This window comes from Anomaloglossus baeobatrachus, chromosome 8, assembly GCF_048569485.1.
Source record: "Anomaloglossus baeobatrachus isolate aAnoBae1 chromosome 8, aAnoBae1.hap1, whole genome shotgun sequence".
Taxonomy (NCBI): Eukaryota; Metazoa; Chordata; class Amphibia; order Anura; family Aromobatidae; genus Anomaloglossus; species Anomaloglossus baeobatrachus.
Window position 1 is genome coordinate 38,187,765 of NC_134360.1, and position 24,245 is coordinate 38,212,009.

The window sequence follows — 24,245 nt, forward strand, 5'->3', positions numbered from 1 at the left end:
ACACCGGCTGAGAGCTGCTCGCTCTCTATACAGCTCTGTTAATTTTCTTGGAAAGTCTCAGACTGAAACCAAAACAGTGTGTCAGTTCTGAGAATCTGCAGATTGTGGGGAAACACACGCAGCTCTGTCTAGGAAGAAATCTTTGCAATCTTCGCCTCACACATAGGCTGCTACCAGCTCTGCCCGCAGACACCGTGCGCACTAAGTGGCCGCTCTGCTGCTCATAGGGGCATTGTCTGGGCTTCCTGTATGTAAGAGGGGGTTAACTCTTTCCGTCTGTTGGCTTGTGTTATCTCACAAAGGTTCCTCAATGTGAAATATTGTTCATGGATCCTATTGACATCTACAGTGCCTACAAGTAGTATTCAACCCCCTGCAGATTTAGCAGGTTTACACATTCGGCATTAACTTGGCATTGTGACATTTGGACTGTAGATCAGCCTGGAAGTGTGAAATGCACTGCAGCAAAAAAGAATGTTATTTCTTTTTTTTTTTTTTTTTAAATTGTGAAAAGTTTATTCAGAGGGTCATTTATTATTCAACCCCTCAAACCACCAGAATTCTGTTTGGTTCCCCTAAAGTATTAAGAAGTATTTCAGGCACAAAGAACAATGAGCTTCACATGTTTGGATTAATTATCTCTTTTTCCAGCCTTTTCTGACTAATTAAGACCCTCCCCAAACTTGTAAACAGCACTCATACTTGGTCAACATGGGAAAGACAAAGGAGCATTCCAAGGCCATCAGAGACAAGATCGTGGAGGGTCACAAGGCTGGCAAGGGGTACAAAACCCTTTCCAAGGAGTTGGGACTATCTGTCTCCACTGTTGGGAGCATCATCCGGAAGTGGAAGGCTTATGGAACTACTGTTAGCCTTCCACAGCCTGGACAGCCTTTGAAAGTTTCCACCCGGGCCGAGGCCAGGCTTGTCCGAAGAGTCAAGGCTAACCCAAGGACAACAAGGAAGGAGCTCCGGGAAGATCTCATGCCAGTGGGGACATTGGTTTCAGTCAATACCATAAGTAACGTACTCCACCGCAATGGTCTCCGTTCCAGACGAGCCCGTAAGGTACCTTTTACTTTCTTTGTCGCTCCATTGGGAGACCCAGACAATTGGGTGTATAGCTTCTGCCTCCGGAGGCCACACAAAGTATTACACTTTAAAAAGTGTAACCCCTCCCCTCTGCCTATACACCCTCCCGTGCATCACGGGCCCATCAGTTTTATGCTTTGTGTTGAAGGAGGCACACATGCACGCAAGCTCCACATTTTAGTCAGCAGCAGCTGCTGATTATATCGGATGGAAGAAAAGAGGGCCCCCGGCATGCTCCCTTCTCACCCCACTAAGTCGGCGGTGTTGTTAAGGTTGAGGTACCCATTGCGGGTACAAAGGCTGGAGCCACATGCCGTTTTCCTTCCCCATCCCTTAGAGGCTCTGGGGAAGTGGGATCCTAACCGGTCGTCCAGACGCTGGGACCGGGCTCCCTCCGCAGCCCCTGGGGGAATCTGCTGGACAGGAGACCGATTATCATCAGGGACAGGCCCTGCATCAGGAAGGTTCAGACTCTGCTTCCAAGAAGTTCTTAACCGGTTTGCCATTTTCTGGCGACCGCTTGTTTGGTGAGCAATTAGATGAAATTATTAAACAATCCAAAGGAAAGGACTCGTCCTTACCCCAGTCCAAACCAAACAGACCTCAGCAGCGAAAGATTCAACCGAGGTTTCGGTCCTTTCGGCCCTCAGCTACGTCCCATTCAGACACGTCCAACAGGTCACAGAAGGGCCAGAGGAACTCTTCTGCATGGCGGTCTAAGTCACATCCTAAAAAGACCGCCGGAGCAACCGCCCCCAAGGCGGCCTCCTCATGACTCTCGGCCTCCCCATGCCGCATCCTCGGTCGGTGGCAGGCTCTCCCGCTTTTGCGACGCCTGGTGGCCACATGTCCAAGACCGATGGGTGAGAGACATTCTGTCTCACGGTTACAGGATAGAGTTCAGCTCTCGTCCTCCGACTCGTTTCTTCAGAACATCTCCGCCCCCCGAGCGAGCCGATGCACTTTTTCAGGCGGTGAACACTCTGAAGGCAGAAGGAGTGGTGATTCCCATTCCCCCTCAGGAACATGGTCACGGCTTCTACTCCAACTTGTTCGTGGTGCCAAAAAAGGACGGATCATTCCGTCCCGTTTTGGACCTCAAACTGCTCAACAGACACGTGAGAACCAGACGGTTCCGGATGGAATCTCTCCGCTCTGTCATCGCCTCGATGTCCCAAGGAGACTTCCTAGCATCCATCGACATCAGGGATGCTTATCTCCATGTGCCGATCGCACCCGAACATCAACGCTTCCTGCGTTTCGCCATCGGGGACGAACACCTTCAGTTCGTTGCTCTGCCTTTCGGCCTGGCGACAGCCCCACGGGTCTTCACCAAGGTCATGGCAGCAGTAGTGGCGGTCCTACACTCTCAGGGCCACTCAGTGATCCCTTAGTTAGACGATCTTCTAGTCAAAGCACCCTCTCGGGTGGCATGCCAACACAGCCTGAACATTGCACTGGACACTCTCCAGAGGTTCGGGTGGATCATCAATTTCCCAAAGTCAAAATTGACACAGACCCAATCGCTAACTTACCTCGGGATGGAGTTTCATACTCTCTCAGCGATAGTGAAGCTACCGCTGGACAAACAGCGTTCACTACAAACAGGGGTGCACTCTCTCCTTCAAGCACAGTCACACCCCTTGAGGCGCCTCATGCACTTCCTGGGGAAGATGGTGGCAGCAATGGAGGCAGTTCCCTTTGCGCAGTTTCATCTGCGTCCACTTCAATGGGACATTCTCCGCAAATGGGACAGGAGGTCGACGTCCCTAGACAGGAACGTCTCCCTTTCACGGGCAGCCAAAACCTCTCTTCAGTGGTGGCTTCTTCCCACTTCATTGTCAAAAGGAAAATCCTTCCTGCCCCCATCCTGGGCTGTGGTCACGACGGACGCGAGTCTGTCAGGGTGGGGAGCGGTCTTCCTCCACCACAGGGCTCAGGGAACCTGGACTCCGACAGAGTCCTCCCTTCAGATCAATGTTCTGGAGATAAGGGCAGTGTATCTAGCCCTAAAGGCGTTCCAGCGGTGGCTGGAGGGCAGGCAAATCCGGATACAATCGGACAACGCCACGGCGGTGGCGTACATCAACCACCAAGGCGGCACACGCAGTCGTCAAGCCTTCCAAGAAGTTCGGCGGATCCTGCTGTGGGCGGAAGCCACAGCCTCCACCATCTCCGCAGTTCACATCCCGGGCGTAGAAAACTGGGAAGCAGACTTTCTCAGTTGCCAGGGCATGGACGCAGGGGAATGGTCTCTTCACCCGGACGTGTTTCAAGAGATCTGTTGCCGCTGGGGAACGCCGGACGTCGACCTCATGGCGTCACGGCACAACAACAAAGTCCCGGCATTCATGGCACGGTCTCAGGATCACAGAGCTCTGGCGGCAGACGCGTTAGTTCAGGACTGGTCGCAGTTTCGACTGCCTTATGTATTTCCTCCTCTGGCACTGCTGCCCAGAGTGTTACGCAAGATCAGGTCCGACTGCCGCCGCGCCATCCTCGTCGCTCCAGACTGGCCGAGGAGATCGTGGTACCCGGATCTGTGGCACCTCACGGTGGGTCAACCGTGGGCACTCCCAGACCGTCCAGACTTGCTGTCTCAAGGTCCATTTTTCCATCTGAATTCTGCGGCCCTCAACCTGACTGTGTGGCCATTGAGTCCTGGCTCCTAGCGTCCTCAGGGTTATCTCAAGATGTCATTGCCACTATGAGACAGGCCAGGAAACCAACGTCCGCCAAGATCTATCACAGGACTTGGAGGATCTTCTTATCCTGGTGCTCTGATCAGGGTTTTACCCCCTGGCCCTTTGACTTACCCACTTTTCTTTCTTTCCTTCAATCCGGATTGAACAAGGGTTTGTCGCTCGGCTCTCTCAAGGGACAAGTATCGGCGCTTTCTGTGTTTTTTCAAAAGCGTCTAGCCAGGCTTCCGCAGGTCCGCACGTTCCTGCAGGGAGTTTGCCACATAGTCCCACCTTACAAGCGTCCGCTTGAACCCTGGGATCTTAACAGGGTACTAACGGCTCTCCAGAAGCCACCTTTCGAGCCGATGCGGGAGGTCTCTCTATCACGCCTTTCACAGAAGGTGGCCTTCCTAGTGGCAGTCATGTCACTTAGGAGAGTGTCTGAGCTGGCAGCGCTGTCATGCAAAGCCCCCTTCCTGGTGTTTCACCAGGATAAGGTGGTTCTGCGTCCGGTCCCGGAATTTCTCCCTAAGGTGGTATCCCCCTTTCATCTCAATCAGGATATTTCCTTACCTTCTTTTTGCCCTCATCCAGTTCACCAATGTGAAAAGGATTTGCACTTGTTGGATCTCGTGAGAGCACTCAGGCTCTACATTTCTCGCACGGCGCCCCTGCGCCGTTCTGATGCGCTCTTTGTCCTTGTCGCTGGCCAGCGTAAGGGGTCGCAGGCTTCCAAATCAACCTTGGCTCGGTGGATCAAGGAGCCGATTCTTGAAGCCTACCGTTCGTCTGGGCTTCCGATTCCTTCAGGGCTAAAAGCCCATTCTACCAGAGCCGTCGGTGCGTCCTGGGCATTGCGGCACCAGGCTACGGCTCAGCAGGTGTGTCAGGCGGCTACCTGGTCTAGTCTGCACACTTTCACGAAACACTATCGGGTGCATGCCTATGCTTCGGCAGATGCCAGCCTAGGTAGGCGAGTCCTTCAGGCGGCGGTTGCCCACCTGTAAGAAGGGGCCGTTTTTCGGCTCTTTTTATCGAGGTATTCTTTTACCCACCCAGGGATTGCTTTTGGACATCCCAATTGTCTGGGTCTCCCAATGGAGCGACAAAGAAGGGAATTTTGTTTACTTACCGTAAATTCCTTTTCTTCTAGCTCCTATTGGGAGACCCAGCACCCGCCCCTGTTCCCTTCGGGCTGTTGTTCTTTTGTGTACACATGTTGTTCATGTTGAATTGTTCTTTTGGTTCATGGTTTCAGTTCTCCGAACATCCTTCGGATTGAATTTACCTTAGACCAATTTATAAGTTTCCTCCTTCCTGCTTTGGCACCAAAACTGATGAGCCCGTGATGCACGGGAGGGTGTATAGCAGAGGGGAGGGGTTACACTTTTTAAAGTGTAATACTTTGTGTGGCCTCCGGAGGCAGAAGCTATACACCCAATTGTCTGGGTCTCCCAATAGGAGCTAGAAGAAAAGGAATTTACGGTAAGTAAACAAAATTCCCTTCTTCAAAGCGTCATGTCAAGGCCCGTCTACAGTTTGCTCATGATCACTTGGAGGACTCTGAGACAGACTGGTTCAAGATTCTCTGGTCTGATGAGACCAAGATCGAGATCTTTGGTGCCAACCACACACGTGACGTTTGGAGACTGGATGGCACTGCATACGACCCCAAGAATACCATCCCTACAGTCAAGCATGGTGGTGGCAGCATCATGCTGTGGGGCTGTTTCTCAGCCAAGGGGCCTGGCCATCTGGTCCGCATCCATGGGAAGATGGATAGCATGGACTACCTGGAGATTTTGGCCAAGAACCTGCGCTCCTCCATCAAGGATCCTAAGATGGGTCGTCATTTCATCTTCCAACAAGACAACGACCCAAAGCACACAGCCAAGAAAACCAAGGCCTGGTTCAAGAGGGAAAAAATCAAGGTGTTGCAGTGGCCTAGTCTGTCTCCTGACCTTAACCCAATTGAAAACTTGTGGAAGGAGCTCAAGATTAAAGTCCACATGAGACACCCAAAGAACCTAGATAACTTGGAGAAGATCTGCATGGAGGAGTGGGCCAAGATAACTCCAGAGACCTGTGCCGGCCTGATCAGGTCTTATAAAAGACGATTATTAGCTGTAATTGCAAACAAGGGTTATTCCACAAAATATTAAACCTAGGGGTTGAATAATAATTGACCCACACTTTTTATGTTGAAAATTTATTTAAAATATAACTGAGCAACATAACTTGTTGGTTTGTAAGATTTATGCATCTGTTAATAAATCCTGCTCTTGTTTGAAGTTTGCAGTTTCTAACTTATTTGCATCTTATCAAACCAGCTAAATCTGCAGGGGGTTGAATACTACTTGTAGGCACTGTAGGTTTGTAGTTGTGGACGTCCAGCATTTGCAAAACTACAACTCCCAGCATGCCCTGACAGCTCGCTGATTCCCAACTTACAGAAGCTGCTCTTTATTGACTAATGGCAATCTGTCATATAATCAGCAAATCTCCCCATTCAATCTCAAGCACCCGTTTCCTTTCTGCATGCACACATGTGTACAGTTGCATACATGCTAACAAAGGGCTTGAGCTTATACGAGGGGCTGCTGATAAGTCTTTGGCTTTATGATCTCTTTTGTTTTTATGAAAACAAAATGACGGAGTCTAATGCGATATTCACAGCAACTGGGAGCAGAGGAGGGATAAAATTCTTGTATCTGCAAGGAAAGTCCACGAAGGATATTCATGGTGATATGTCAGACATTGGGGGATCAAATCCCTTCATATTCCACAGTTAAGAACTGGGTTACCAAATTTAAAACTGGCGACTTCAGCCCCAATTATGAGGGACGACCGAGAGCGGTTGTGGTTCCGGAGATCGTCGATGCTGTGCACAACCTCATACTGGAGAATCCACGAATTTCAGCTAATGCAATAGCAGATACCATGGGGATTTCCCGTGAACGTGTTTGTGTCATTATCCATGAACATTTGGACATGAGGGAGCGATCTGCAAAGTGGGTCCCCAAATGTTTGAGAACCGATCAGAGAAGCAGCGAGTGAAAACTTCCCGGTCCATTTGTCAGCGTTTCCTGACTGATAAGAACTTCCTGGATCGACTGGTTACTATGGATCAGACCTGGATTTACTTGTATGACCCTGAAAACAAGTAGCAGTCAAAAGAGTGGAGGCGCAGTGGTTCTCCTCGTCCAAAGAAGTTCAGGGTGCAAAAATCAGCCACTAAGGTGATGGCATCTGTGTTCTGGGATAATGAGGGTGTGCTGATAGTGGACTACCTTAAAAAGGGTTCCACCATCAATGCAAGGTATTACATTTAACTTTAGGACCAACTGAAGGCCAAAAGGTGTGGCAAGCTGTCCAAAGGAATCTTGTTCCTGCAAGACAACACCTCCGCTCACACTGCACAAGCGACCACCACAACACTGGCAGAGCTGGGCGTCCAGGTGGTTGACCACCCACCTTATTCACCAGATCTAGCTCCCACCGACTATCATCTGTTTCCAAACCTGAAGAAACTCCTCAAGGGTACCAAACTTCACACCATTTCTGATGCCATGGCTGCTAGTGATGCCTGGTTTGAGGCACAACCGAAATCCTTCTTTTTGCTAGGTTTACAGAACTTGGAATACCGGTGTAAGAAGTGTGTTGTCATCAGTGGAGAGTATGTGGAAAAAATGTAAAGTTTCATCATCCTATCTCGTTTCTTTCTGGGTAAAGCTAAAGACTTATCAGCAGCTCCTCGTACACCCAGAACCATGAGCAGTTCTGGGTGCATATTGCTAATCCCTGCCTAGCAGTCCCAGGCTATAATAGCATGGATAAAGGGATCCTTGGAAAAAGTATTTCTAAGCTAATGAGGCCTGGGACTAGTCACAAGGGCGTTAGTTACCTTGGCTAGTTGGCCCCCTTAGCATGTAGCGCACCCCTGTGGGTGTGCTAACATGCTAATGAATGCGCAGCATCAGAGGATGGTCGCGCTTACCTCTCAGCTGCCATCGCGTCCGACTACTGGATTTCGGCTCAGTGCGCATGACCCCCGGACTGTCAGTTTTGCGCACTATGAAGTCGGGTATACGCATCCGGGTTTCAAACTAATTTAGTGTGCATGACCGAAAGTCCAGGATCATGCGCACTGAGCCGAAATCCAGGAGTCGGACATGATGGCAGCAGAGAGGTGAGCTAGACAATCCTCTGATGCTGCGCATTCATTAGCATGTTAGTTCACCAATGTGGACGTACTAAGGGGTCCGACTAGCCAAGGGAACTAATACCCTTGCGACTAGTCGTTGGCCTCATTAGCATATTGTATGGGATCTCTTTATGTATGCTACTAGATGCAGGGATTAGCAATATGAACCCAGAATTGCTCGTGATTCCGTGTGCATATTGTACCTGACAGGTTCCCTTTCAAAGGGAACCTGTCACCAGTTTTGGGGCCTATAAGCTCTGGCCACCACCAGTGGTCTCTTATATACAGCATTCTAACATGCTGTATACAAGAGCCCAGGCTGTTGTGTAGAACATAAACACTTTATCATAGTTAATACTCGCCTAGGAGGTCGCTCCAGTGCACAACAGTCAGATGGGTGGAGCCGTGCTGCGGGATCGGCATCTTTCAGCCATCTTGGTCTTCCTTCTTCTGAAGCCGGCGTGCATGACTCCTCCTACGTCATACACACTCGCCGGCACTGAGGTCCTGCGCAGGCGCACTTTGATCAGCCCTGCTCAAGGCAGATCAACGTAGTGTTGTGTGCCTGCGCAGGACCTCCAATACTGGCCTGTGTGTATGATGTAGGATGCGTCATGCACGCCGGCTTCCGAAGACGGAAGACCAAGATGGCCGAAAGACGAGTCGCCGGTCCCGCAGAACGGAGTCACCCATCTGACTGTTGTGCACCGGAGTGACCTCCTAGGTGAGTATTATAAAGTGTTTATGTTCTACACAATGGCGTGGGCTCTTATATAAAGCCGTTAGAATGCTGTATATAAGAGACCACTGGTGGTGGCCAGAACTTATAGGCCCCAAAACTGGTGACAGGTTCCCTTCAAGCTTTCATGATGATGTCATCAATGCATCGGGACTTGGGAGGGGGGCAGGGTAGAGTCGTCTTCGTCTCTCAACAATGCGCCTCCTGCTGCTTCTACAGGTCAACCGCCTTCTTTTAGAAATTCCACACCGCAGCCATGATTGTGGTGGGCAGCGCGTGTGCAGAGCGGTGGTCTGCAGGTCTTCAAAACATTGACCCTGAAGGCGCATGCACAGACTGAGATTTTTGGCTTAATGAAGATGTCAGTGAGTTGAAATCTTGGTCTACGCATGCGCCACATCCAGCGTCATTTTCTCGAAGACCTGTATAACTGCACTGCACGCGCTACCCACCGCAATCATGGCTGTGGCGTGGAATTTAAAACAAAAAAAGAGGCGAGAGGAGGGGCCGGAGAAGAAACAAAGGAGGCGGGAGGAGGGGCCGGAGAAGAAACAAAGGAGGCGGGAGGAGGGGCCGGAGAAGAAACAAAGGAGGCGGGAGGAGGGGCCGGAGAAGAAACAAAGGAGGCGGGAGGAGGGGCCGGAGAAGAAACAAAGGAGGCGGGAGGAGGGACCGGAGAAGAAACAAAGGAGGCGGGAGGAGGGGCCGGAGAAGAAACAAAGGAGGCGGGAGGAGGGGCCGGAGAAGAAACAAAGGAGGCGGGAGGAGGGGCCGGAGAAGAAACAAAGGAGGCGGGAGGAAGGGCCGGAGAAGAAACAAAGGAGGCGGGAGGAGGGGCCGGAGAAGAAACAAAGGAGGCGGGAGGAGGGGCCGGAGAAGAAACAAAGGAGGCGGGAGGAGGGGCCGGAGAAGAAACAAAGGAGGCGGGAGGAGGGGCCGGAGAAGAAACAAAGGAGGCGGGAGGAGGGGCCGGAGAAGAAGACCCTAGCCCCCCAAGTCCCGATGCACAGATGATGTCATCATGAAAACTTTAGAGGAGGTTTAATCAGCAACCAAACATTGGATTTCTTCACTGCAGGCTTCCATTTAATCAGCGCCATTATGACCATGTATTTACTTTATAGTGCTAAATCCTGCTGACAGGTTCTCTAATCTGTTTTTATAATATCCTCGGTTTTTCTTTCATTATATAGTACAGGCTTTAAAGCGATTTCTGGGACTGAAACCTCAATGGCCTGAAAATCTGTGTGTGGAGCCCGTTGCATACAAAACCACAGTTTTCACCCGTTTTGAGCAAAATTTTGCACAGCCTGTAACACCAGACTAAACCTACTGCGAACATTAAAACTCAAAATCCCACTACCCGCCCCCCCTCCCCCCACATGAATTTGTCCCCCCTAAATGGTGCGCTCTATACAAATAAAGGAGAAAAAAGGGTGTCTGTGTGGTTTTTTTTGTTTTTTGTTTTTTTTTTTTTTGTCAAAAGGGTTTTTAAGAATTAAAGTCCGGCCAATTTGATAGTCCGTCATCTATCAGGTTCCATTGATGATGTGTCTCTGTATACATCATGTTATTTGGTGATCTGCAGAGAGCACAGGCCCCGGATTGTACGACCATGTTTTTCTTCCTTCGTGTGTATGTCATTGTGCCAATACCAGTAATGAGTAGCCCGTGTAGGGGGAGGGGGGCAATGACTGCCTGTCAGGCTCCCCGTTTTCGAGGAAAACGCGTGTTTTTATAAGCGGACGGCGGATCGTCAGGATAATGACGGCTCAGTCCCCCGGCTATATTTTCTATGTGGTTCTCCAGTCGTTACTACAAAGGCGAATTATGGGATAAAGAGAAGAAAACCTTTCATAACCACCAACATGTCTTCTGTTATTGGAACCTGCAGAGCGTGGCGGCACGTGTGGCGGCGTGGAGGAAAATGCCGCCTTGTTTACTCAGCGTGCACTACAAGGACCAGCATGCATTGCAGGTCTTTTAGGTTTCCATTTGCTTTATCTTCTGGTCAAATCCCCCGTTGTGTAAAATAATCTTCCTAATTGGACTTGATGTAATGATTAAAATACCAGTGAAGCCCTGAGCTGCAGTCTGCCCAGAAGTCACGTGTGGTTCCCATGCGAACGTCTCTCTGCCGCTGTGATGACGGCATTCACATAACTCCAGGATTCCTAGAAAACCGGGATTTAGATTAGCTTGGATTTCCTGGAAATCTCCTGTAAAACAATGTATATATAGTATGGGAAGGATGGAGAGGAGGCGCAGCACTGCCAGCCGGTGGACACCGGAGACATTACAGCTCCTACATATGATGGGATCTGATTCCTCTATCTGTACTGCACTATAGAATATGTTGGTGCTATATAACATATTTTCCTAATGTTTCAGGTGAAACAAAGCTAGAATCTGCATCTCTGATGGAGCAATTGAGAGGAGAGGCCTTGAAATTCCACAAACCTGGTAGGTTTTCTGCAGCGGTTCATTAGGATGAGTTTTGCTGCATTTGTAAAAGTGTTAAGCAAATTAGATGAAAAATGAATATTGTTTATGGGGATGCTAATTTTCTAAAATCTGTCCAATATGAGGCCATTAGTTGTGTCTGGTGTTGCAGAAGAGTCACCATCCGGGCGCTTTTCCATCTACGATTTTCTTCTGCGAGTGCGATCCAATAAATCAGAATGCACTCTCACCAGTGTTAATCAATGAGACAGTTTCATCTGTCTGGTTTTTTTTCTGCACACGAATTGGGCTCTCGATACAATCGCAGCATGCTGCGATTTGCAGTGAGTCTCGGCTCACGTGTGAAAATCGCACTGCACTCGCATGTTATGCGACTGTAGGGTGGTGCACGCAGAGACTGACAACGGAGGAGATGGGGAGAAAGTGCTCCCTTAATCTTCTCCGCTCCTGTGATGCGATCGCATCACAGCCGCATGACCCTCGACTGATACCCACAGCACAGGTCCATTAGCATATCGCTTCCCATGCTCCTGCATCGGAAGTGGTCCGCAAATGGAAAAGTGCTCCTCCTGCTGTATAAGGCCTGCAACACACTTCCGTGCCGCTGGTACGTGTTTGGGACATTTTTACACGTACCAGCGGCACGAGCACACGTGCACCAATGTTACCCTGTGGTAACAGGCACACACACACGTAAAGCCACACAGTCCGTGTGGACCATACGTGTGCCCGTGTGCTCCACACGTAGACATGTCCGTTTTTCTCCGGCATCATGGGTGTCACACGGAACACAAACGGACCACACAGATGTGTTTTGTGTGACACGCACCGGAGAAAACACGTGTCTGAGAAAAAAAATAAAAAAAACTTTACTCCCCTTCTCCAACCCTCGTGTGTCTGCTGTTGCTGTCACTTGCTTCCGAACGCCGCTCATTATGCTCATTGCATATTCACTTCACTGCGGGCCGGGAGCAGCAGAGGCGGGGAATCGGCAGGACCGGAGACCGAAGATCAGCACCACGGACAGCAGGGACAGGTGATCAGGAACTTCCCGTTCTGTGTGTTATCACGGATAACACACGGAGAACACACGTGTGCCATAAACACGGCTCACAGAGGGCAATACGCACCTTTGACACATTCGTCAAAAATGTGCGTGATTTTCACGGACGTGTGATGCCGGCCTAACACTGGTAGGCTACAGTCAGTATTGATCCGAGCATCTGTGCAGCTGGCCTCAAGCCCACCATACCCTGATGGTGATCTCGTCCATCTCTCCCATACACAGGGGCTCGTTCAGTCGAGTGCTCTTGTGCTCTCTATGAGAAAACGGTCGCCAGATACGTCTGGCTGTTTATCTCCAGGAGAGCAAAAGTAGCAGTCCGAAATTGGAAATGCCAAATCAATGTCTCCTATGACATTAATGTTCACCTTTTATCAATAGACACCAGAGGGCGCTCTCTACCCCTCCCTGTTGTAGTAAAGGGAACCTGTCAGGTGTAATATGCACCCAGAAGCACGAGCAGTTCTGGTGCAAATTGCTAATCCCTGCCTAACCGTCCCTGTATATACTAGCATAGATAAAGAGATCTTTAGAAAAAGTATTTCTAAAGATCTTACATCGTATGCTAATGAGCAAGGGCAGTAGTCCCTTGGGCGTTGCTTCCCTTGCCAGCCGGCTCCATTAGCATGATAGTACGTCCCGCAGCTTCAGAGAATGATCTCACTCACCTCTCCGCTGCCATCGAGTCCGATGGGGGATTTCGACCCAGAGTTTGGCCATGCGCACTATGAAGCCGGGTGTACGCGTCCTGGCTTCAAACTGAAGTAGTGCGCATGACCTAACCTCCGAGGTCATGCGCACTGAGCTGAAATCCAGCATCAAGCGGCGATGGCGGAGAGGTGAGTGATATCATTCTCTGACGCTGCGCATTCATTAGCATGTTTGTACGTCCCTGTGGGTGTACTAACATGCCAATGGGGGCAACTAGCAAGGGAAGCAACGCCCTTGGGGCTACTGCCCTCGTTCATTGGCATACAATATTAGATCTTTAGAAATACTTTTTCTATAGATCTCTTTATCTATGCTAGTGTATACAGGGACGGTTAGGCAGGGATTGGCTATATGCATCCAGAACTGCTCGTGGTCCTAGGTGCATATTGCACCTCAATGGTTCCCTTTAAAAGAAGGCCTCATTCAGATGATGCGTGAACAGCCCCACATAATGGTTCTATATGTGAATAATGGACACCTGAATCCGGCCTCATGAGTCAACAGTGATCATTTGGTTTAATGTGACACTTGTGTATGTGCAAACTGAAGTTGTACTTAGAAGAACAAATATCTAATATCTGGATAAATTTAATTTTCTTGTTTCTGTTCCCTATGTAGGTGAAAATTACAAGACTGAAGGATATGTTGTAACCCCCAAAACTATGGATTTGCTGAAGAAACACATGGAAATAACTGGGGGGCAGGTAAAAAAAAAAAAAAAGTGACCCATATAATAAATGCTTAAGTAGGGGACTAGAGATCGATTTCACTTTTAAAGGAGAACTTAGAACCTAAAGTACAGTGGAACCTCGCTTAACGAGTAACCCACTTAACAAGAATTTCGCTTAACAAGCAAAGCTTTCTGTAAATTTGTAACCCGGTTTACGAGAAAGCTTTGCTGTACGAGCGAAATTCTCACCGCACACACTTCCGGTTCCGTACATCAACCGCGCTCCTGACCCGCACTTGCAGTCCACACAAACACACACGCGCACACATACAGTATTATGCTCACCTTACCTTCCGTTCCACCGCCGGTCTCATGGTTCTTGTAGTTCCCGGGTACGTCGCGACGTGCTCGCGGCGAACTACAAGTACCATGAGGCCGGCGGTGGAACGGAAGGTAAAACGAGCATAATATGTGTACCTTCCATTTCATCGCCGGTCTCCTGGGTCCTGTAGTGCGCCGCTCCGCTCCACTCCAGGCATCTGCATCCATAGCGACGAAGCAGGAACTTCCTGGTTCCGGTCACCGCTACTCAAAGGCAGCACGCTGGCCAATCAGAGGCAAGCGGCTCTGCCTTTGACGTCAGCGCTGTGGCAGGAAGTTCCTCCCTCGTCATTATGGTAACCCGATACACGTCCCGCACTGGAGAACAGCAAGTCTCAGGAGACCGGCGATGGAACGGAAGGTAAGGTGAGCATATAATATGTGTGTGTGCATGCGTGCTTGTGTTTGTGCTTGTGTTTGTGCTTGTTTGTGTGAGTTTGTGCATGTGTGGAATGACCGAATAGGCGACCAGGATGGGACATTTAACTAGTTGTGGAACGAATTGTCTGCATTGCAATGATTTCCGATGAGAAATCTTGCTCTGCTGAACGAGTAACTTGGTTAACAAGCACAGTCCCAGAACGGATTGTTCTCGTTAAGCAAGGTTCCATTGTATCAGACTTTCTTTGTCGCTCCATTGGGAGACCCAGACAATTGGGAGTATAGCTTCTGCCTCCGGAGGCCACACAAAGTATTACACTCAAAAGTGTAACCCCTCCCCTCTGCCTATACACCCTCCCGTGCATCACGGGCTCCTCAGTTTTATGCTTTGTGTAGAAGGAGGCACATCCACACACACATCTCCATTTTAGTCAGCAGCAGCTGCTGATTGTATCGGTTGGAAGAAAAGAGGGCCCCCACGGGGCCCCCGGCATGCTCCCTTCTCACCCCACTAAGTCGGCGGTGCTGTTAAGGTTGAGGTACCCATTGCGGGTACGACGGCCGGAGCCTCATGCCGTGTTTCCTTCTCCATCCCTGAGGGCTCTGGTAGAAGTGGGATCCGAAGCGGTCATCCAGGTTATGGGACCGTGCTCCCTCCGCAGCCCCTGAGGGAATCTGCTGGACAGGAGCTTATCTATCTTCAGGGACAGGGCCCTGCATCCACGAGGTACTCTGTGTCCCCATGGGGACTGTGTATGGAGCGCCTGGTTCCCGGACGCCGCAACTGACTGCTGAATTGTGAAGACCGGGGACTACCGCGCCGACCGCGCCTGCTTGTCGGCCGCGGTATTAAATTTAGTCCCCGGCTTCATCGCGGCCTAGTGGCAAACCCCCGCCCCCGGGCCTGTCTATCAGAGATAGGGGCGGGACAGCCGACCTGACGTCAGATGTGAGGGCCGGGGCATCCTGTGTGCTCCCTCCCCCCTCACTGATCACTGCGGGGACCCCAGATTACCGCACTTTTTCTGACGCCGCCCACCCCTCCCCTGAGAGCTCCGGCAGCCATCTTTAGGACATTCTGCCGGTGGAGAATCACACAGAACAGCTCTGCAGCTCTGGGAGACCAGGCAGGGAATCTGGAGCGCACACACCCCGCTTTTTAGCGGTCGGTAAGCCGCACCGGTCACTCGGTGTTGGTCCCCTTGGGTGCCGGTATAGATACGTATATATATACCTTTCTGTTCGGCCGGGCTGTATACCCTTTTTTCTGTATACCCTCAGTGATCACGCTCCTAGGACACAACAGCATGTCGGTCACAAGGAGCAAGGGCACTAAAGCACAGGTTTTTTTTGCGACATGTACCTCTTGTAGGGCCATGTTACCTGCGGGTTCCACCTACCCTCACTGTGAGCAATGCTCGTCCCCTGTTACGCTTGCTCAGCCGGAGCCTCGGTCACTAGTGGGCCCCTCGGTTCAGGCAGACCCCCCTGTTTCTACTGTCCAGGTAGCAGCGATAGAGTTTGCAGCTTTTGCTGACAAGCTCGCAGAGTCACTTTCACAATCCATGGCTCAGTCTATTGACAAATGGTCTGCCAAGTTGCTTGAAGCCCTGCAGTCCAGACCGGTCCCTACACAGGCCCCGGACCCGGTTAGATCGGCACCTCCAGGTCCCTCTGGGTACACCCCAGCCGGGGTGGGCCCTAGGTCTCACGTGGAGGACTCCTCCACGGACCACAGTCCCAGACCAGCTAAGCGGGCTCGCTTGGAATCTTCCCCGACTTCCTCACGCTGCTCGGGTTCCCAGCTTGCGGACTCTCTGGAGGACGAGGCGGAGGTCGCAGCTCAGGGCTCTGACCCTGATGTTGCTCTCAATCTTGATACACCTGAAGGGGACGCCTTAGTAAATGATCTTATCTCGTCCATCAATCAGGTGTTGGATTTATCTCCGCCGCCTCCACCTATAGAGGAGTCGGCCTCTCAGCAGGAGAAACACCAGTTTCGGTTTCCCAAACGTACACGGAGTGCATTTTTCGATCACTCTAACTTCAGAGATGCTGTCCAGAAGCCCAGAGCGGTTCCGGACAAACGCTTTACTAAGCGCCTTACTGACACACGTTACCCCTTCCCCGCTGACGTAGTTAAGGGTTGGGCTCAATGTCCTAAGGTAGATCCCCCAGTCTCCAGATTGGCGGCTAGATCCGTGGTTTCGGTTGCAGATGGCTCATCACTAAAAGATGCCACTGACAGGCAGATTGAACTCCTGGTGAAATCCATCTATGAGGCCACTGGAGCGTCTTTTGCCCCGGCTTTTGCAGCCGTGTGGGCACTCCAAGCTATCTCAGCTTGTCTGGCTGAGATTAATGCGGTCACACGTACGTCTGCTCCGCAAGTTGCATCTTTAACCTCTCAGGCGTCGGCGTTTTCTTCCTACGCCATGAATGCAGTCCTAGACTCTGCTAGCCGTACAGCGGTGGCATCCGCTAATTCTGTGGCAGTCCGCAGAGCCATGTGGCTGCGCGAATGGCAGGCAGACTCTGCTTCCAAGAGGTTCTTAACCGGTTTGCCGTTTTCTGGCGAGAGATTGTTTGGCGAACGATTGGATGAGATTATTAAGGAATCCAAGGGAAAGGACTCCTCCTTGCCCCAGTCCAAACCTAAGAGACCTCAGCAACGAAAAATACAATCGAGGTTTCGGTCCTTTCGTCCCTCCGCCAAGCCACAGTCCTCTTCGTCCAATAGACAGGACAAAGGCCAGAGGAACTCCTATGCGTGGCGGTCTAAGTCACGCCCCCAAAAGACCGCCGGAGGCACTGCTTCCAAGGCGGCCTCCTCATGACTCACGGCATCCCCGAACCGCATCCTCGGTCGGTGGCAGGCTCTCCCGCTTTCGCGACGCCTGGTGGCCACACGTTCAAGACCGATGGGTGAGAGACATCCTGTCTCACGGTTACAGGATAGAGTTCAGCTCTCGTCCTCTGACTCGTTTCTTCAGAACCTCCCCGCCCGAGCAGACGCACTTTTTCAAGCAGTGGACGCTCTGAAAAAAGAAGGCGTCGTGACCCCCGTTCCCACTCAGGAACAGGGTCGCGGTTTTTACTCCAACTTATTCGTGGTACCAAAGAAAGACGGATCATTCCGTCCCGTTCTGGACCTCAAATTGCTCAACAAACACGTGAGCACCAGACGATTCCGGATGGAATCTCTCCGCTCGGTCATCGCCTCGATGTCACAAGGAGACTTCCTCGCATCGATCGACATCAAGGATGCCTATCTCCATGTGCCGATCGCACCAGAACATCAACGCTTTTTGCGTTTCGCCATAGGGGACGAACACCTTCAGTTCGTGGCATTGCCCTTCGGCCTGGCGACAGCCCCACGGGTTTTCACCAAAGTCATGGCATCCGTTGTGGCGGTCCTGCGTTCTCAGGGGCACTCGGTGATTCCCTACTTGGACGATCTCCTAGTCAGGGCACCTTCTCGGGCGGCGTGTCAACACAGCCTTACCGTCGCTCTGGAGACCCTCCAGCTGTTCGGGTGGCTCATCAACTTCCCAAAATCCAAGTTGACACCGACCCAATCTCTGACCTATCTAAGGATGGAGTTTCATACACAGTCAGCGGTAGTCAAGCTACCACTAGACAAACAGCTGTCACTGCAGGCAGGGGTGCAATCTCTGATTCAGACTCAGTCTCACCCCTTGAGACGCCTTATGCACTTCCTGGGGAAGATGGTAGCAGCGATGGAGGCAGTGCCCTTGGCGCAATTCCATCTGCGGCCACTCCAGTGGGACATTCTCCGCAAATGGGACAGGAGGTCGAACTCTCTCGACAGGAACGTCTCTCTTTCCCTTGCAACAAAGACGTCCCTTCAGTGGTGGCTTCTTCCCACTTCTCTATCACAGGGAAAATCCTTCCTGCCCCCAACCTGGGCTGTGGTCACCACGGACGCGAGCCTGTCAGGGTGGGGAGCGGTGTTCCTCCATCACAGGGCTCAGGGAACCTGGACTCCGATAGTCTTCCCTTCAGATCAATGTCCTGGAGATAAGGGCAGTGTATCTGGCCCTACTGGCTTTCCAGCAGTTGCTGGAGGGCAGGCAGATCCGTATCCAGTCTGACAACGCCACTGCCGTCGCATACATCAACCACCAAGGCGGCACGCGGAGTCGTCAAGCCTTCCAAGAAGTCCGGCGAATTCTGCAGTGGGTGTAAGCTACAGCATCCACCATCTCCGCAGTTCACATACCGGGCGTAGAAAACTGGGAAGCAGATTTTCTCAGTCGTCAGGGCATGGATGCGGGGGAATGGTCCCTGCACCCAGAGGTGTTTCGAGTGATCTGTCGCCGCTGGGGAACGCCGGACGTCGATCTCATGGCGTCACGGCACAACAACAAGGTCCCGGCCTTCATGGCACGATCTCAAGATCACAGAGCTCTGGCGGCGGACGCATTAGTCCAGGATTGGTCGCAGTTTCGACTGCCTTATGTATTTCCTCCTCTGGCAATGCTGCCCAGAGTACTACGCAAGATCAGGTCCGACTGCCGTTGCGCCATTCTCGTCGCTCCAGACTGGCCGAGGCGGTCATGGTACCTGGATCTGTGGCATCTCACGGTGGGTCAGCCGTGGGCGCTGCCAGACCGCCCAGACTTGCTGTCGCAAGGGCCGTTTTTCCATCTGAATTCTGCGACCCTCAACCTGACTGTGTGGCCATTGAGTCCTGGCTCCTAGCGTCTTCAGGGCTGTCTCAGGATGTCATTGCCACTATGAGACAGGCCAGGAAACCAACGTCCGCCAAGATCTATCACAGGACTTGGCGGATTTTCTTGTCCTGGTGTTCTGATAAAGGTTTTACTCCCTGGCCTTTTGCCTTACCCACTTTTCTTTCCTTCCTTCAATCCGGAATGGATAAGGGGTTGTCACTTAGTTCTCTCAAAGGGCAAGTATCGGCACTCTCAATATTCTTTCAAAAGCGCCTGGCCAAGCTTCCGCAGGTCCGCACGTTCCTGCAGGGAGTTTGCCACATAGTCCCACCTTACAAGTGCCCGCTTGAACCCTGGGACCTTAACAGGGTGCTAACGGCTCTTCAGAAACCGCCTTTTGAACCGCTGCGTGATATCTCCTTATCACGTCTTTTGCAGAAGGTGGCATTTTTAGTGGCAGTTTCTTCACTCCGTAGAGTGTCGGAGCTTGCAGCACTGTCATGCAAAGCCCCCTTCCTGGTTTTTCACCAGGATAAGGTGGTTCTCCGTCCTGTTCCGGAATTTCTCCCTAAGGTGGTATCGCCGTTTCATCTCAATCAGGATATCACCTTACCTTCATTTTGCCCTAATCCAATTCACCGCTTTGAAAAGGATTTGCACTCATTAGATTTAGTGAGAGCACTCCGTTTCTACGTGTCTCGCACAGCGCCCCTGCGCCGTTCAGATGCGCTTTTTGTCCTTGTCGCCGGTCAGCGTAAGGGTTCGCAAGCTTCCAGGTCAACCTTGGCTCGGTGGATCAAGGAACCGATTCTTGAAGCTTACCGTTCTTCGGGGCTTCCGATTCCTTCCGGGCTGAAAGCCCATTCTACCAGAGCCGTAGGGGCGTCCTGGGCATTGCGGCACCGTGCGACGGCTCAGCAGGTGTGTCAGGCAGCTACCTGGTCTAGTCTGCACACTTTCACAAAGCACTATCAAGTGCATGCCTATGCTTCGGCAGATGCCAGTCTAGGTAGGCAGGTCCTTCAGGCGGCGGTGGCCCACCTGTAGGAGGGAGTCGTGTCGGCTCTTGTTATCGAGGTATTCTTTTACCCACCCAGGGACTGCTTTTGGACGTCCCAATTGTCTGGGTCTCCCAATGGAGCAACAAAGAAGGGAATTTTGTTTACTTACCGTAAATTCCTTTTCTTCTAGCTCCTATTGGGAGACCCAGCACCCGCCCCTGTTCCCTTCGGGCTGTTGTTCTTTTGTGTACACATGTTGTTCATGTTGAATTGTTCTTTTGGTTCATGGTTCAGTTCTCCGAACATCCTTCGGATTGAATTTACCTTTAACCAATTTATAAGTTTCCTCCTTCCTGCTTTTGCACCAAAACTGAGGAGCCCGTGATGCACGGAAGGGTGTATAGGCAGAGGGGAGGGGTTACACTTTTTTTAAAGTGTAATACTTTGTGTGGCCTCCGGAGGCAGAAGCTATACACCCAATTGTCTGGGTCTCCCAATAGGAGCTAGAAGAAAAGGAATTTACGGTAAGTAAACAAAATTCCCTTCTTTTTGGGGGTCAACGTTCTTTGGGTTTCTTGTAAATTGTATAGAGCTCTAATGTGACCTCATTTAATTTCTTACAGGTGAGAACAAGGTTTCCTCCTGAACCAAACGGTATTTTGCACATCGGTCATGCCAAGGCCATAAATTTCAACTTTGGCTATGCAAAGGTGAGTCGGTGGCGCCCGCACATTTGCCTGGGGCCTGTATATGGTAGCACTCTTCTATAAAGAAGGCATTAAGGGTAATGAAAATTCTATATTTTTTTAGTTTTTGTATTTGGCCATGAAGTATGGATCCAGTCCATGTCACTAATTATACCTTTGATCTATACATACACAGGCAAATGGTGGCTTTTGCTTTCTGCGTTACGATGACACCAACCCGGAAAAAGAGGAGGAGAAGTATTTTACAGGCATCAAAGACATGGTAGAATGGCTGGGTATGTATGTCTATAAACACTGCTTATGGGTGAAGAATGTTATATCTGCTACATGGTGCTGCGTACCAATTAGTTAAAGGGATTGTCTCATTTCAGAGGACTTTTGCCTGTCATGTAAAAAAACAAAATACACTCTTTACATAGTCTCCTCTGTTACAGCGCTTTGTCTCAGTCACTGAACCGGTGTTTTTTTTTTTTTTTTTTTTTTTTTTTTTTATTATTTATTTTCTCAGCGCTGGTGTGGGTCTTTAAATGTAAGTCCCCTTCCCCCGGTCTCATGGTCCTCTGCCGCTGTGTTCATTGGTTTACAGTGGTGCTCCTTGCTTCTTTCGGCCTCCAGCGATTGTGACCTGACGGCAGCTTCGGTGATTGATGTAGCGTGCCAGATGTCACAAATCAATACAAGTCTATGGGATCCTCGTTCTGGTGTCATTCTAGCTTTCATAGACTTGCATTGGAAGCTTGTGACGTGACTTCTGGCCAGTCAGAAGTTGTGGTCACAAGATGGCGCCGCAGTATCAGAGTGACACCAAAAAGGGGTGAAAAGGTTGGAGAGGGAGTATAAGGCCAAGGGTTGTGGACTTACCGTATTTTTCAGATTATAAGACACACTTTTCCTGCCAAAAACTTGGGAGAAAAATGAGGGATGCGTCTTATAACGCAAATGTAGCTTATTGGGGGAGATGCTGCGGGCGCTGTGCTGTGGGCTGTGAGGCGGGCTGTGAGGTAAGGACCCCTTTTCTGAAAATGTCAGCGGTGTGGGTTTCAAATAATGGCACCCTGAGTCTGCGCGTGTGCAGATGGAGATCTTGACTCCAGATCTCATCTGTGAACGCGCCGCCTCCGGCCCATTGATCTCCTTGCAGCAGACTTAAAGAAAATGGTGCATGGAAGTGGCGCATGCGCAGATGAGATGTCTGCTTGTTATTGAGCCTAGAGCTCCATCTGCTCTCACCGCTGACAGTTTCTGGATGCTCCCCCTGCTTCAGTGCCTGCAGCGAGCATTTGGGACACCCGCAGCATTGCCTGCAACATCACCCCACCCCAGCACCGCCTCTGCCTCCTGTAACCCAGCTGCACCACGGCTGCCAATCCCCCCCTGATGCAACACTAGCTGATTATAGGAAGGACCCCATATCTTCTTTTTTTTTTTTTTTTTTTTTATTTTAATACTCCCCTAAATTCGGGGTGTGTCTTGTAGTCAGAGTGCGTCTTATCAAATGATAAGTATGGTAGATTTAAAGCACCACACCAGTGCTGGAAAAAAGACCTGCTGGAGTAGAGTAGTGCTTTTAAATGATTTCTTATAGGATATAGCTCTGATATCACGTTGATAGCGCTGCAGACGATCACTGAGCTTAGTGACTCTGCCAATGCAGCCAAAATTATAAACTTGGCAGCATCAGAGACCCAGCTCAGGACTTGGGGAGGGTAAGTAAAGTGCGGTTGTTTTTGTTGTAAAAGAGAAAAAAACAAAACACATTGATTTGGCTTGCAAAAGTTTTCTGAAAAGTGACAACCCCATTAATCCACCTAGCTAAGCAGCAATATGGATTCGGGGAATTACAGTGCATGGTCCTGGGATTTAATCCCTGCGTATTGTAAATGGAAGCCTCATGTTTAAACCTGCTATAATCTAGCACAAACAGGTGAGGTGCGAAATTTTAGAAGCACTTCTGTCCTCACTCAGCGAGCACCTTGTAGTGAAGAGACTGTTGCAATGCCGGCAGCTCCTTTCGGCATGGCAGAGCCGCTAAATCTGGATCAGATATGCCAGTAACTGATATCACAAGGGGCTGCTTTACCCCTAGTGGCTCCAGTAGTTGCCCCACGTATAGTTTTAATACTGCAAAAATAAAACCGCTAGTGTTTTGTTTTGTGATCTCCTGCGGGGAAAAGTTACGAAAACTAGAGTAATGTAAAATAAAGAGCAAAAGCATACCGCTACCACCATTACTAACCACTGCCACAGACTCTCCCGCTCCATTCACCTGCCATTAAACATATTAAATGTTAAAAACAAAATAAATAAAACATTTTTTTTCTTTTAGCGTTTCAAGTGAAATGTAAAGTATCCAAAGTTTTGTTTTTTTTTTATTTTATTTTATAATCTTTAGTTTTTGTTTAACTTTATTTCCCTTTCCAGGATACCAGCCATACACAGTGACTCACGCCTCCGATCACTTTAACCAGCTGTACGAGTGGGCAGTGGAGCTCATTAAAAGGTGAATACGGAAGGGAGCAGTGGGGGCAATAACATGTTTAACCCCTTCAGCCCCCGAGCACTTTGCGTTTTTGCGTTTTTGTTTCTTTATCGTTCCTATGGGAGACCCAGACATTGGGTGTTTAGCTTCTGCCTCCGGAGGACACACAAAGTACTACACTCAAAAGTGTAGCTCCTCCCTCTGAGCTTATACACCCCCTGGAGAACCAGATCTAGCCAGTTTATCGCTTTGTGTTCAGAAGGCATACATCCACACATGCATTCTCATCTGATTTTTGATTTTTGGAAAGAGTTTGAAGAAAAGCGGGTCCAAGTCTGGACCCCCGGCATGTCCCTTCTCACCCCACTGTGTCGGCGGTGCTGTTAAGGTTGATTCCAAGGCTGGAGCCTTACATGCCGTGCTCCTTCACCATCCCTCCTGGGCTCTGGCTTGAAGTGGGAGCCAGCACGGTTCTCCATGCTTGGCAGGAGACCGGTCTCCATACGCAGCCCTTCAGGATCCTGCTGGACCGGAGCACTCATCCCCAGGGACTTGAAACCCTGCGTCTCAGCAAGCTAAGTACCTGAGACGTTTATATATGGGGGTCCCTTGTACTTTATTGTTGTGGGAGAGTGTGCTGAGTGATTTTTATGACATTTCTGGCGGGTTCTCTGGCTGTCGCCTGAGAACCGCGCCGATGGTGCCTGCTTTGCCGGAGGCCTACTTTCGGTTTCACTGCCCTCGCATGTCATTCATGCAGAGGGACAGCCAGCGCGGTTCCGCCCAGCGGCCGTTCTGCACAGGGGAGGGACACTCCTCACTGGGTACATGTCTCCTCCCCTGTAAGTCTCTTTCGCCCTCCAGATCCCGCTCTCAGAGTAGGTCCCGCCCCCTCTCTTCGCTCCGGCGCCATTTTCTCAGCGTTTTCTCTGCGATTAGCACTGGTCTGCAGCATCCCTGCTGAGGTGCTTGG

The 24,245-nt window shown here is 50.5% G+C and overlaps 1 protein-coding gene across 1 annotated transcript in view; it reads left to right on the plus strand.

The window, feature by feature from the left end:
• QARS1 (glutaminyl-tRNA synthetase 1) overlaps positions 1-24,245 on the plus strand; it is a 191,513-nt gene that overhangs the window by 37,279 nt on the left and 129,989 nt on the right. Inside the window, exons 8-12 of the mRNA XM_075321479.1 lie at positions 11,111-11,182; positions 13,575-13,660; positions 20,710-20,796; positions 20,969-21,068; positions 23,215-23,293. Coding sequence (XP_075177594.1) covers positions 11,111-11,182; positions 13,575-13,660; positions 20,710-20,796; positions 20,969-21,068; positions 23,215-23,293 — 424 coding nt within the window. The remainder of the gene's footprint in view (positions 1-11,110; positions 11,183-13,574; positions 13,661-20,709; positions 20,797-20,968; positions 21,069-23,214; positions 23,294-24,245) is intronic.